The sequence below is a fragment of the Myiozetetes cayanensis genome, unplaced genomic scaffold (genome assembly GCF_022539395.1).
Source record: "Myiozetetes cayanensis isolate MyiCay16 unplaced genomic scaffold, myiCay2020 scf13, whole genome shotgun sequence".
In the NCBI taxonomy this organism is placed as follows: Eukaryota; Metazoa; Chordata; class Aves; order Passeriformes; family Tyrannidae; genus Myiozetetes; species Myiozetetes cayanensis.
The window spans coordinates 12,383,789-12,398,806 of record NW_026086937.1 but is presented as its reverse complement, the minus strand read 5'-3'; the positions used below and the strand labels follow the sequence as shown (position 1 = coordinate 12,398,806).

Genomic DNA, 15,018 nt, shown 5'->3' with positions numbered 1-15,018 from the left:
GTTCTGTGATTCCAGTTTCAAAAAGAAAGACCTTTCAAACCAGCAAAAGATCTTTTTCTTTCACAAAATTTGAAGCCTGGCTGTTTTCAAAATAGGTCTCAATCAGTTGTAGAAAGGTTTGAATGAGGTCTGGACTCGATAAATTGGACGTTGCTGCCAATTCTTTGTGCCTTTGAAATAGGGTGTTAAGAACGTCACAACGTTAAGTGACAATTCTGACAGAGTTGACTTTATTATCTACTTTTGGTTTCAGTGAATCAGTGTTCTCCTGGGTGTGTTGGGGGTGGGGGGAATCCCCCCAAACCTTCTATACCAGAAAAAAAAAAGTTGATTTTAATTCCAGTATTATGTTATAAAACCAAACATTGCCTTACTTGCTCCATTAGGATATTACTATGTGATCATTTTTCCTATCCCATGTTCTTGGTCTCCAACTAATCTAGTGACAATGAGTTTTACAGCTACTCATACATATTTGAAAAGTATTTCTCTCTACAATATTAAAATAAGGTTCAACCAGAGGCAACGTGGTGGACTTTCTACTGTGAGATTAGAGACAGCCAGGTGCTGGAAGAATAAGAGGCATTGCCATTGCAGGGAAGGAACAGTATTTTTATTTATATAAAAGACCAGTGTTCCACTGGCAGGGAGAGGGGAGTCTCCAGACTGAGGAATGAACATTTCAGCAGTGTGAAAGGGAAGGGAAGCAGCAAGTAGCTCTTCTTCCCAAAACAGATCTTTGCAAGACATTCCTACATGCAGGTTTTTCTCTCTGAATCTGCAAGAACTCGTACTCAAATGATCCCTGTCCTGCCTGAACACCAAATTGTCCTTGGGTCCCCCCTCATCTCAGGCACCAGCACTCAGTCAGTATATGTTTTTTTTAAAGTTTTTACAGTTCTATTAATCAGCTTGGGTTAATTTGCAGAGTGCCTCATCCCTATAATTCCCATCATTTCCACTGCTCACCCATTAGCCGTGACACCTTCAATATGCTTCCTGCATCCCAAGCCACAGGTAGAAGTCTGAGGACATCCTTCAGGCTTGCTGCTTTTCAGCATTCATAATAAAAGAGATGCTGCCCTTGCCTGGCACCATTCCAGCTAAGCATTTTGCTGAGCTTTACAACTTGCAATGAATCCCAAGAAATGTTTTGAAGCATGGTATTTCCACCCCCCATGATGGCTAGGGGAACTGATAGAGAGGTTTAAGGCTGACATATTTGCTTTCTAAATTTGGAGGTTTCCTTTTCTCTGTGAGAGAGCATGACAGGGAAGGAGGTGGATCTTGGCCTTGGCAGTGTGAGTTCTGGCAGAGTGACATGATTGCTTCACTTTGTTCCCCTGACGCAAAGGGCTGCTCAAGCTGTGGGCAGGTGGTTCCCAAACAAGACCTGCCCTTTATGAAATGCCTGCACTTCCCTGGGCAGGAGTGATGCTGTACAGAAGTCAGAATACAGCAGTGGCATATCCTGGCTTCTTGTTTACCACTTCAGCCTTCTCAAAAACACCCTGCACAGCAAAAATGCTGCCAGCAGGAGTGTGGGCAAGTCGAAAGTCACAGGGCTTGTGCCATGTTTCCTTCTGTGGGAAAGGGGGATCTGTGCAGGTATGCCACCAAACAGCTTCCTTCAGTTTTTATCTTCCTGCTCCCTTCTCCTTGTGCACCCCAACTCCTCTGTCCTTGTACTCTTAGATACCACCGAAGCCGTGTTCGACTTCATCCAGAGGAGCCGCAGGATGATCGTGGTCTTGAGTCCTGATTACTTGACGGAGAAGAGCATCAGTCTCCTGGAGTTCAAGCTGGGCATCATGTGCCAGAACGCCATAGCAACCAAACTTATTGTGGTGGAGTACAGGCCACTGCAGTGCACCCACCCCAGCATCCTCCAGCTGAAGGAGTCTGTCTCCTTTGTCACCTGGAAGGGGGAGAAGTCCAAGCGCTCCAGCTCCCAGTTCTGGAAGGCATTGCGGCTCGCCCTGCCCCTGCGCAGCCTGAGCGCCAGTGCTGGCTGGAATGAGAGCTGTTCCTCCCAGTCGGACATCAGCCTGGATCCCATCCAGCGGAGAAGGAGCCGGTTGAAAGGGCAGCCTGACCCACGGGGCACCGCAGCAGTGACTCTCACTCATGGAGCAAAGGCCCTGACCCCTGAGTCAAAGGCCAAACACCGAGCTAAGCGCTTCCTGACATGCCGGTGTTGTGGGACCTACTGCAATGACAGCAGCAGACTCAAGCACAAGCATCAGGCTGTGGCTGAGACCAGGTGGGACACTCATCTCTGCAAGCCAGGCTTGGGCAGGCCGGCGGCACAGGGGCTTCAGGGCAGGGGTCGAGTCGAGCCCCCACCAGCACAGGCTCCTGCTCTTGCCCTCTGCCATTACAGCGACCTGTCAAACAACAATGACTTCTACGTACTCTGACCCATAGGCTGACAGCACTGCTGGTGCTGGGCCAGCAAAAGAAACTCACTGCAGCCTCAGGAAATTTTTATCTTATCACTGGCTGGCGTGGTGCCTTTCAGCGTCAGTCCCATGCCAGTGTGGAGGACTGCAGCAATATCATTGCTGGTGACCTGAGCCACGGACCTGCAGCCATGCACAGAGCAGTTGCTGGGGGCTTCCTGCCCGGGTCCTTCTGCTGAATTTAAATTGCAAAGTGGAGCTGAAAATGTGTTTCTCTGGCATTGCTTTTCCGCAGCCGCGATGGTGTTTGCAGCACGGCTCCTGCTGGGGTCGGGAGTGGGAGGGCAGGTCCCCAGCTGGAGCCTGGGAGGGAGGGAACGGGGAGGAGCCATCCTTCTGGCCAGTAACCTTCGGAGGAGAGCGAGCCTGCATTTTGCAAAGAATAAAACTTTGCTATGAGAGTAACAGGAACCCCTGCCAGTGCAGTTGTACACTGTGGTTTAAAAGAATTTGGTCAAAAGTGCTAAGACAAGCCCTTTCTCGTCAAATAAAACTAATTTCTTTAACCTGCTGTTGCTAAAAGCGCCATGGGAACTGGTAAATGCCGGAACCTCGTTCACCGGGTGCTTCCTGGAAAAATAGTTTGTCCAAGCTGGCTCAGGTGCCCTTCTGTTCCCAGAGCTTCAGTGAACTCCTGGGCTTGGTCCCTCTCCCAGCGTCACCACATGACGAATTTGTTTTGTCAGTTGAGTGGCCTTTCATGCAGCAGGAAAACAAGCCATTAAAAATCTAGGGAAATATGATTTAAAAAGAATTCTCTGAGTAGTCACTGAGCTCAGGGATAGGAGCAAGACCTCAAGCGCTCACAGAAATCCTCCAGTGCTGAAGCTGAGGGGTCAAAACTCAACTACACTTCATTAAATAACCAAAAGAGCCTTGAACAGTCTCCCTGGGGCTACTGATTCATAGTCTGTTGAGCTGTCTGTCAGCAGTGTTTCTCACTCTTCTTTTGCAATGAAAACTTCATTTGCCTCATTCCTCTTTGTATAACAGCTTCTCTCCCCATAGAGGAAGGGTGTTAATCCTGGGAGTCGGCTGCTTCCCTTCAGCTGGCATGACCGAGCTGGTAATACCCTGCATTTGTTTTCTTTTCCTGAGACAAAAAAAGGTCTCTTCACCACTCTGGTCAGTCTAGTAATTGTGTGCCAGGTTGGCAAGTAATTATTTTTCTTCTTCCTTGGAAATATGAACTGAGCCCTTGGGGTACAGGGTCTGGTGGCCCGTAGGACAGATCTTTATCTGATGGCCTCAGGTGAAGCCCTAGTGAAATTGCTGGAGCTGTGAGGAAGGGGGCCATGTCTCACTTATTTTAATAGTGCTGAAGTTGAGTTATAATTCACACATCACTTTCCTTCCCTCAGCAGACCCTCTTCCTCAATATTGCCCTGACTGTTTTGATCCTTTCCTTCTGAGATCAAGCACAGCTGACAGCTCTCCTGGTACAAATCTCTGTGAGCTGAATCCTAACAGCAAGCAACAGACTGAGAAATAGAAACCAAAAAACCTGGTGCTGAGTCAGTCTAAATAAAGCAAGGACAATAAACCTCTACCAGCTCCTAGGAGCTAGAGATTAAGAATCTAGAGAACTCTCCAGGTGTGGATTTCTCTCTAATTTCAAGCAGACACATTGTAAATTGCTCTGGAAAGTTTTGTCCATTTGTGGCCATTGCCAATGATCAAAGAGAAGAAGCAGGAATGAGATATTTGGAAAGCAAGCTGCTACATTGCAGGATGCTTTGTAAGAAGTAATCAAAATACCATTAAATGGTTAAATGGTTCCAGTTGCTTACAATTAGATGTGGGATGGTACTGTCAGTGATTCTGGTAGTGCTGAAAAATGCAGCTACAAAATATAAAGAATTTGTAATCAGTCAGTCTCCAGAGTCAACATATTTGTTATTTGTTGACATTTAAATAGCTTTGATTTACAGACTTTGCCCTTATTTGAGTGTGGTATTGTCTTGGTTGACTACAACAATGGAAGATACAGGAAACAACAGCTGGAGCTCCTCACAGATGTACAGAATGGCCAAATGCAGCCTTTTGGGGCAAACTGTCATCTCTTCATGAAAGAACAAAAGCAAACTGGTAATGGCCATTGCTATTCCTTTTGCTTCAATAGGAATAGCAATTTTACCATTAGTGTAATTTTATCACTTCTTTTCCTACCCACCAAATGGACCCAGGGTCTTGGTTGCTTTTGTAACAAATACTTAGACAAGGTGGATTGCAGTGTGTGCAGAGACTTTGCCCCCCAAGACAGAGGTCCTGGAGCCCAAAGACTCACCATGTTAGAGAGGATGTCTGAGCAGGGACACAGGGACCAACCCATAGAACCAATTTCTATCATGTTTGTCTCTCATCCTAAGCAAGTTGCTTAGAAATACGACCAAGGACCAGCTTGATGTCCTGCTTTAGGACCAGAACAAACTCTTAGCAGAATTGAATTCTGCTCTCTGAAAATCTCTTAAAATCTGTTCATGTCCCATCTGACCCTGACTGGTGCAGATGGATGTACTCACTGTTCTCTTCTTTGCTACATGTGTGTTTGCCATTTGTATACAAAAATGTAATCATCTCCAAAGTTAACAGCACAGTGTTATAACCACCTTCACTCCATACAGTTCTCCCCAAAGAACAGTTCAGAAGGAGCAGAGTCAGAAGATATAGAATTTCTACTATATCCTAATACAAAAACATTCATACGATGTTGAATGTCGTACCTGTGGTATGCAACTGTAAAAGACTACCAGGTCATGATGTGCAGAGCCATTTCTACAGAAATTCCACTGCTCCATAGATGGTTTTAGTCTGTAGATCCCTCTGATGCTGTCATGAAGACATGGTACAAGCATAACTAAACAGGGAACACAGGCAAGTCACTTAGTCCATCTCAACATCAACCTGTCTTCAGTTTAGTGATTGCAAAGGTCTGGTATCTAGGAGGTCTCTCTCCCTAGCAAGTTTCACTGGACATGCCAATAAATGGGCTGCTCCTCACACCTGAAATGTTAGATGAATCACTAACCTGCAAGAACTAATAGAAATTCTCTTTCTAACATCAAACAGATTTTTATTCTCATCTGATACACTTGATGCTGATCTCGGAGCATCTGATCTAAGTGTATTTATAGCAGACATTTTCCCAAACAATGACAAGATTGTGAAGGAACCAACAGATGCCAGAAATAGGGAAAAAATGCTTCAAACCTTTAATCCTTGCTCCACATTTATATTTTTTCTCCCAATGTTGATTCACCATCAATATCTGTGAAGGGTGGAACCACCTTCAGGATGGTGTTTTCCCTGTGTGACATACACAGCCTGAGAGCATAACCCAGAGCCATGTCAAGCAGGTGAGGGGGAGACCATATGGAGGGAAGGAGCACCCATAGCACAGAGCTGCATCCTGGGGCATATAGTGCTCCCTGATCACCACCCAGGCATTTGGCCTCACCTGGGATCTGCGAAAATGTGGTGATGTTCTGGAAATGTATGAGTTAAAACACTGTGGCCCAAGTAGGGAGAAACACAAATGACCCTGCAGCTGCTTACCCAAATCCATGTGAAAGGGGCACCATGGTTTGACTCTTGTTCACATGGTTGTTCACTCTATGTACCACCACTGGCCATGCTGGGGAAAGGCTGTGGCTCTGAAATGACATAATAAATGCACCGCAGAGGCTCCTTTTGTAAAGACATTAATGAGGCACATGGATGCTGCAGAACGGTTTACAGAAGATTATGGCTTGAATCCTTCAAAGTCCCGGACACAGTAATGGCCAGACATCAGGGGACACAGCATTTACACTGATATGCCTTTAATCAGGCTAATGATTTGTACTTCACTAAAATGTATCTACCACAAAGTCATTTGGCTTGAAAACATCAAAGAGTTTTCCAACTCATCAGTATTTGTTCAAGTGAATAATCAGCCTCACCTTTAATATCACTCCTGATTGCTGTGTAGCCTGAGTTTTACTTCCAGACAAGGTGCTGGTTCTACTCCTCTGCTGAAGCAAAGAGACTTCTCGGGTTTTTTCTGCATCGTATTGCCAAATCATCTGACAATCCATTGCCCATGAAAGGGTTGTTCACCAAAAGGTTGTTTTCCAAAAGGTTTTCTTCCTCTTCTTTGCCATTTAATAATTCTGAGCCCCTGGGTGGCAGAGACATCTCTCCTGTTGCCTGGGCTGCACAAGGAAGTGTAGTCCCTGACCCGCAGTTATTCACTGCTTCCCACTGACATTTCCTTTGTGCCACTACATCTCAGTTGGAAACTGGATTTCATTGCTTGTCCACTCCAACACCTTTCCCAAGGAGGTGTTATGGCTGAGGTGTCTCCTGGCATTCCACTGGCATGAGCTTAGATGAGCTTTTTTATTACACTACACTTATTTGCCTGGGGCCAGTTCATCAGTCAGGGCAGATCACGTTGCATGCTTGGTGAAGCGGGAAATAGCGATGACACACAATCTTTGTTCCATCTGCCATGGTTATTAGCAAATGATGTTTTATTTATCTCTGGATCAGCCAGAAGACACTGACTCCCATTAGAAACATGTTCAATAACAAGTTCTTACCTTTTGAGATTTATAAGTTAATGGATAAAGAACCAAAAACCTGCTATCAATGTGTGGAAGGTGATGCTTACAAAACACTACCATGTCTATGTACCCACAGTTACCAGCCAAGCTGGAAGTAGTATTTATAGAAAAAGGTAATTTCGGAATATCTGGTCCCATTGAGCCATTTTCACTGGCTACTAATGATTTCAGTGATACCTTGAAGTTCTCTGTGTGGGCAGTTCCATACTGACCTGTCTGAGAATGAGCCTGCAGTGAGCTATACAGATTCACAAAGAACTTGAATTTTCCTTTCACAGGAAATCCCATTTACTTTGATTTTTTTTTTCTCCTCTCCTATCATCAGCACAAGATGACATCAGAATTTTCCATGAAAATGGGAAACATGTGATTTGCATTTAAAATTATGTTTTAACATAAACATGTTTTGAAAAGTTTTTTAAACAAAGCTCAAAATGTGCTGTACCAAAAGTGTCAAAATCAGTCTGGTATTTCTGTTGTGTTTTGCTTACAGCATGCTTTGTTAAGACTAGTGCTTTTAAAAACATTTCAACTTACATGAAAACAGCATTTTCCTTCAAAAAGTAGCTTTCATTATAAACACATCAGGTCTGCATTTGTTATCAAACTTGCCCTTTTCTGCATATTGGCCCAGCATTTTCTGTTTTCAGTATTTGCAGTTTCTCAGTCTGCTAAGATTTATTAAAAAATTAGGTCAGTGATGCCACGAGCTCCCCAACCAGCCCTCTAGCAATTGAAAAGCCTCCAACTGTATTCTTACGGCTTGCTGGAAAAAATCAACATGTTTGCCTTTCAGATTGTATCAGCTCTTTAAATCTCACTCATGTTTGTGTATCAGGTCCAAGAACTTGGCTGTGAATAATGCCTTGCTACCTCTTTCCTCCTGTACATTGCCAACACAAATGGAGATGTCTCTGCAGACAGCAATCCATGCCTTCTGCTCTGCTCTCAATCTTTCAGTTCACACTGTTGCCAGTGGAAGAAAATTCCGCTCCATTCATGCTTACATTTTAATTGCATGCTCCTTTCTGGAGGTAGGCAAGAGTAACATCTATAATTTTGTTTCACATCTCTGCCTTGAAAGCATCTGCTCCATTTGGGGATGCCCGAGAGAGCAGCTGCTGGCTCCTGTTCAGTATCAGCCTCACTGGCACATGTTCATTTACCTGCATTTAACATCAGACAGCATTTCAGACTCATTCACTATACCCTTCAGATTTGCATACGTGAAAAAAAACCACCACAAACCAAACCAACCAGCATATACCTGGCATTTTCCCTTGATATCCACATCTATTTTGGCTGGTTTCATCCACTCCAGCAGCATACTCCTGCCAGAGTCCTATTTCACCTGAACAACAGTAAATGCCCAGTTGGTCTACTTTTGCCCAACATTTGGCACAAAGCTGGACCCGAATGAAGAAAAGTGAGGGCATCTGGGCTATGTCAATACCTCACTACTACCCAGCTCCTCAGATAACCATCAGACCCCATACAGGGCTGCTCTATTAATGCTGAGTCCTAGTTTTCTGCTTGCTTGGCTTCGTGGTCCGTTTCCCTTTGATATCTTCAAGGAAGCAGTTTAATAATGCCAACAGTGTCAGCAGGATCCATTCATATAATTCTGAGTTTAAGTATGTATTATTGCTTCTTTGGGGATTTAGGAAAAAAGACCCAAGTAACTGGGCTAAGTTATCCTTTTCCCTGGGGACACCTTGCACTTCTGTTTAGCTTTGTTGTTATCAGTGAGCCAGACCTCTCACACACGCCGCCTCTCACTCCTGCCAAGCTCCTACACACAGACATAATTGGGAAGATGCCCAGAGTTCACTCTAAACTTAATGCTTTGCTCAGTCCAGCTCAACTGCTTGCAATTCCTTTTACATTAATTTTATGCCAAGGGGGGACCCAAGGTCACCACTTTGTAAACTAGATCAAGATGATTTAGCTTCTCATCTTCATTTCTAATTTAGCTACCCCTCTGTCTTGCCTGTCTGAATCTGAAGCTTTCTGACAACATTTGCCATCCACACAAGCAGTATCGAAATATTTCCAACTGCTCTGCACACCAGTCTGACTATTAGAGGGAGACAGACTTAGCAGGTGGCTGGGATTCACAATCTGGTTGTACTCCATCCTACCTGCTTGCTTGTCTTCTCTCACTTATTCTCACTGAAGTACAGCAGATTACCTCCTCCCCTTATATCCCTCTGCTCTAACAGTATCTGGACAATTCAGTCTCCAGTGTATTCTTTTTTTCCCATCCTCCATGGGTAAGGAATGGTGTGCCAGCTGCTACCCAGATGTCAGGAGACACTTTCTTCTCTAAAGGGCCTCTACTCTTATTTTGGGTGATGCATAACCTGACAGTAAACTTCCACAGGGTACACTTAGTTTCTTCAGTCTGACCCTGTGTACAGTGAAGAGGTCAACACAACAGATGCTTTTGAGCAGTGACTTCATCAGCAAGTGTGGTCCAAAACTGTGTACAGACGTCTGTCTGCCAGTTACCAGCGGAATGCTGGAGCATCCAGGTCGGAGCAGCCTGCAGGGTGTCACCTCCTGTCACTGGCTGTTTCAGTTTAGTGAGTGGCTTATATTTAGTCTCTAGCAGGTGATCTTATGAAAGGAGATGGAACAAGGAAAGATGTGGCAATGAAAATAGATCACATGATTCCAATAATAATAAAGAAGTATTCATCCTGGCATTAGCAGTTGTACTTTTATTTATAAAAGGGTTGTTTCTTTTTTTTTTTTTTGTAAATACAGTACTTGAGAGCAAATAGCAGCTCTCTATTGTACTACTACAAAGTGAAACTGTGATCACTCATTTCAGATTGAAGGTAACCCTTATTCTTCTCTGTTTAGCCAATGCTTTTACAGAAACACTAGAATAAGGAGAGCAATTGCCCAAAAGAAACCTCTAGGACTATTGTTGAGAATTCCTGGATGCCTAGTTGACACCTTAGCAGCATTTCCCATTGCCACCTTTCTCACTCAGTCTGACTTACCACATTATTTGATTTTTGTTATTTTTCCTCTCACGTTGGCATTTGGCCTTTCTTTTTAAATACTGTGTGCTGCAATCTCCCTCCCCTTATAATTAGGGAAAGTTTGAAGCTCTAGCTCCCTCTTATCCCTGGCTGCAAAAGCAGAGCAGACAGGATTAGTATTAGACTAGTTACATTCATATTTTCCTTCAATTTTTAAAGATAGAATGCACCAAGTAATTAAGTAGCATTGCTAGCAGGTGGCAGGGAAAATTCTTGCAACAAGTTCCACCTGCAGCAACTCCTTCACTGCCTCAAGCAACTCCCTTAAGGTCACCCCATTAAATAATCAGTCAATGCTTATTAATCACACCAGCTGTGTCTAAGGGATACAGCTAGGCAAGCAAACCCTCACAGAAATGACTGAGAAGTGGGGCTGGGTTGAGATACACCACCATATGCCTGCTTTGGAAGCAGGTGCTGGAAGTGAACGTCACCAGAGATCACTTTTCTTATGGATCACTATGGCAAAGTATTACTTATTATCTCCCTTAAGAAAAAACACTGAAAGGTGGATATCTCTGTGCTTCCATATACCTTAATCTAGGTAATTGCTCCTGGTTACATACAGACTTCATAGCAGAGAGAGAAATTTTTGTATCTGTGAAGCTTAGTTTGTTCAGTTGAAATATACCCTCTTTGTTGTCTCTATGGAAAAACTGAAGGCAAATGTGCTGGTGCTTCCCTGCTGCTTTCAGGACAAGCTCTTTTGAGTTTTGGGGTCCAGATTCCCAGGGGTTGCAGACAAAATTGCTCTCTCCTGTGTATCCTCATGTCCTATTGCATGCCAAATTGATGTTTTAATTAGTGAGCTTAAAAGTCTTTAGTGTTCTTTCTCCCTCTCCATATTTTTTGTGGAGTTAACCCTTTTTATGAAGTTCCCCTGGACTAGCAGTTGAAATGCACAGGCTATCCTGGACAATCCCAGTCTGGATCAATACAGACCATTTTTTTTCCCTCTTGATCCTCTCCTCCCAACTTTTTACTACTTCTCTCCTGGCCCATTTTGTTTTGAAGAGACACACACAGAATCTTGAGAAATCCTGACATTGTTCATGACTTGCTCTGCACAGAAGCAGTGAGAAAGTCAGTAATGACAAATACATGGAATCCGTATCCAGTGTGCACCTTCCCCACTGTGCCATCAGCTGTAGCTAGCACAGGCTGTTTGACACACTGAGAGTGTATCACACCTTCCTGAAGTGCCTCTGGAGTGCAGGTGGGGGGAAAATGTGAGTAGCTTATTTTGTCCTGTTCTGTATTTTCAGGGATGCTTGGGCTTCTAATTATGGATTCATATATGGGAGTGAAGGCTTCACTTTTTTTCCCCACTTGTAGCCTGAAGTCTTCTAGCCACTATTCTTCTCTGTTAACCTTTGCTATGTTTGCTGTCATCTGTAAAGATTAGCAGTGTTTTCTACAGATGGAGTCAGACAGTGCCCTTCAGGTGCAGATTAAAAGGCAGGTTAACTCCACAGGGTATAAAACCAACAGTTCTCTCTGCATTAAGCACATGCCAAAAGGTCAGTAGATGCCTGGGAGGGGGCCCTTCAGATAGGGCAGCAGTTGGTGCTTGCCTGAGGATCGTCCTGTTAAGAGCACTTCTGCTGGCATCCACCTCTTGTGGGCACTGGGTTCATTCATATTTCTGCCACAGGACAACATGCCTTGCCACCCTGATAAGGCAGCTCTTCTGGGACATCGCACTTGCTCTGGACACTCTCGCACGGAGGCGTCAGCTTCTGCCGCGTTATTGTGTGTATCAGGAGTGCTGTGATATTTGCTCTGTGCTCCTGATGGGAGCTCTTCCAGCTTCCCCCACCTACTTCACACACAGATACACACACTTCAAGCTGTCCAGTGGATCTCAAGAGAGCAGAAAGTATTTGCTAAAAATATTTATGCAGGAGTTATTTATGGCCTGGCCCACATCAACCCCGTGGCAGCCGTTACACAATGCCGCACAAAGGAGCCCTTATCTGGAGGAGCACACAGCCAGTTTTGCAGCCCACAAGTTACCAAAAAGCAATTCTACTGACCCTTCAATCAAATCAGGAACTTGAGGCCTGGATGTTCAATTTAGATGTCAAGTCTTGTCAAGCAGGCTCCGCCAAGCTGCTTTCTCATGCCTTCCAATTTGAAGGGGGAGAGAGGATCAGAAAATGCTGTATCACTCCAAGGCATGGCACCTCTCTCTCAAAAAGCTGGAGGTAGGCAAAGCAGGTCTCTTTACCTGGAACTTAGATCAATCTTAGAATTATTTTCCCTCTCTAGTTGTTGTAGAAAACATCTCAATAGCCTATGTTATGGTAAGGAGACTTAGCCCTTGGCTGACGCTGAGCACATACCCACAAGGCTGGGCACAGAAATGGGATCTGGGTCATAAATGCATTCCACTGCCAGAGCGGGAATCTAGCCTGGTGGCTTTTGCTTTAAACCCTAATAAAGGTATGGGGAGTTTATAAAGCCCTTAATTTTCAAAAAATTACTCAAAATTCAGTGCAAGGGAGATCGAGCCTTTTGTTCTGGACTATCTCCACCTTCATATGGGGTTATTTGTACTCTGCAATAATCTGCAATGGCCTCACGGGTGCTGATCTTTAAAGGTCTGTACTAAAACCTCCAGCCTCATCTATTATGGTGGGGATGTGAGATATGAGCTTATGCAGATAAGAAAGCAGAAGATACTCTCAATATAATGAAACTGGTGGGATGCAAATGTACTAGAGGAATGACAGGATCATCAGCACTTCCCTGCCCAGCTGCTCAGTACCAGTACCCACAAGTCCGAAGTGATTACAGCATAATTCCTCAGTTAACTTAGGAGATGACAGAGGGGAAAAAGCATGGAAAGATATCAATCTCAAGTTAGGATCACACATGTTGTTTTCTCCTCCATCAGGTCACTCACCTTCTAAAGGAATTCGGGTTGGTTTGACACACTTATTTTCATCAGATCTTTGGCAGCAGGTCCTTATGGTTTCACTATCTGTTCAGTACTAATGATGGGATGCTCTGTAACCACTTGCATGTCCTAGATCTTAGAAAAGCTAATCTCCAGACCTCCTCTCTTCCCTCTTTTTAAGGTAATTATTATGCTTGCCCTTTTCCATTCCTTTGAGACCTTTGCTGTCATCTTTGCCTCCTTGAATGCAATTGTTAATAGTTCAGCGGTTTAATTAAGCTAATTCTTTCTATAAGCACTCTAGGGGGACTTTCAGGAGCCCTTGACAGCTCGAATATATGGAGTTTTTTAAAGTCTGTATATTTCTTGGAATCATTCTTCCACTATGCTCCTTCAGAGTAACCTATTCCTTTAATACAATTAACTATGTTAGAATTTACTTGTTTGTGAAAAATAGAACAGAATTAATTTTGAGTCCCTCAGTTTCACATGCTTTTTTTACCCGTTTGCTCTTTCTCCCCACAAAACAATAGGCCAGTATCATCTTTTGTCACAGCTTATTTTCCTTATTCCCTCGAACATCCAACTCTCTCCTTTTGGATGACCAGGCCAAAGTTTTGCTTTCTCAGGACTCTCATAAAAATAGGGACACAAAGAAACCATTAGAGCTGGAGAATCAGGTGGTATGTACATGCTGATAATACCTGTCTACTCTTCAGAAAACCTTCATGGGACTGTGGGATTTTATCATAAGCACTTGGGTGCAGGTGAACAACTCTGAAGGGCATTTGTGGCCTCTTATGTATTTACTAATTTTAGTGTTGTTAGATCTGCCTTGAGTAGATTTCAGCAGAGTTTGACTGAAGTTATCCGTGTGTGTTATCTGGATTCCCCAGGATGAGGAGAATGGCATCCCTGGAGCTTGCACCAAGGAGCCTCATGCTGCCTCAGCTCTGTCCAGGTCTACCCTGCAGCTCTTCAGAGCTGGAACTGCTCAGCAGTACCCATGTTTTTACCACTGAGGGCACATCTCTACATGAAATGGGCATGAAACTGCCTCACTTGTGTACAAATATGGGAACTCAGAGGAGAACTGCTTCTGATTACCCCTTTCTATTGTTTCCTGGCATTCCTAAGTTGGCCTGCAGGATGGCTGTCAGCTGTCACTGTTCATAAAAGAACTACAAATTTCTTTTCCTAATGCTTTTTCTGCCTCTTGAGTTGTCAAGAAGAGCTAAGGGCTATGATCCATGAAAATCAAGTGATTCCATTCTAGTTTCCCCTGTCTCAATCAGTTATGAGCTATTAAGATCAGTAGCAAACTAACAGGCAATAACAAACTCACGTGCAAGAGACTATCAAACATCTGCTGCTGTGGTTTTCCTTCCTCTGAAGTACTTGGTTATTATCGGAAACAAGATCTTGAACACTTGGTTATGGAATAGTCACACCTATGTCTCTAAAGGGTCAAAAAACAGAAAGCAGTTTTTAAAAGCCTCAATCATTTTTTTTAACCTATCAGCATTTTCCAGCTGATCTGATTTTGAAGGACTGTCTGCATTAGTGTTTAGTCCTCTGGGATGGTAAAGCCAAGCATGGATAGACATCTGCATGTCCTGTAGGTGACCGTGAATACAGGTTGACAGTTTGCCCATAGGAGAGCATCCCATGTCTTACAGAAGCCTTTTAGTATACCTAACCTGATTTTAAAACTTAATTTGTCAAGAGCAGGACGATGCTTGAACCGCTATCTCACCTCCCTCGATGCCACCTGGTGGCTGCTGGGACCCAGAGTTCTTAGAACAGGAACACAGACTTTATACAAACCATCTTTTGGGATGAGGAAGAATAATTAATGGTTATTCTTGGCGTAATAAAGTTAAAAATCAGATAAGGCCACTCTTAATCATCTACTGGCATGAATTAAGCCACTGAATCCACTGTAGAGCCCAGCACAGACATGGGTCAGCAGAGCTTGGGCAGCTGTAGCCTAG

General features: G+C 43.9%; 1 protein-coding gene across 4 annotated transcripts in view; it reads left to right on the top strand.

Annotated features, from left to right (window-relative positions):
- The window catches only part of IL1RAP (interleukin 1 receptor accessory protein), a 49,205-nt gene extending 46,237 nt beyond the window's left edge, over positions 1–2,968 (top strand). For all 4 annotated transcript variants that reach the window (XM_050308236.1, XM_050308238.1, XM_050308237.1 and 1 more), the window contains one exon: positions 1,696–2,968. In XM_050308236.1, coding sequence (XP_050164193.1) covers positions 1,696–2,420 — 725 coding nt within the window. In that variant the 3' untranslated portion in view covers positions 2,421–2,968. The remainder of the gene's footprint in view (positions 1–1,695) is intronic.
- The last annotated feature ends 12,050 nt before the right edge of the window (positions 2,969–15,018 follow it).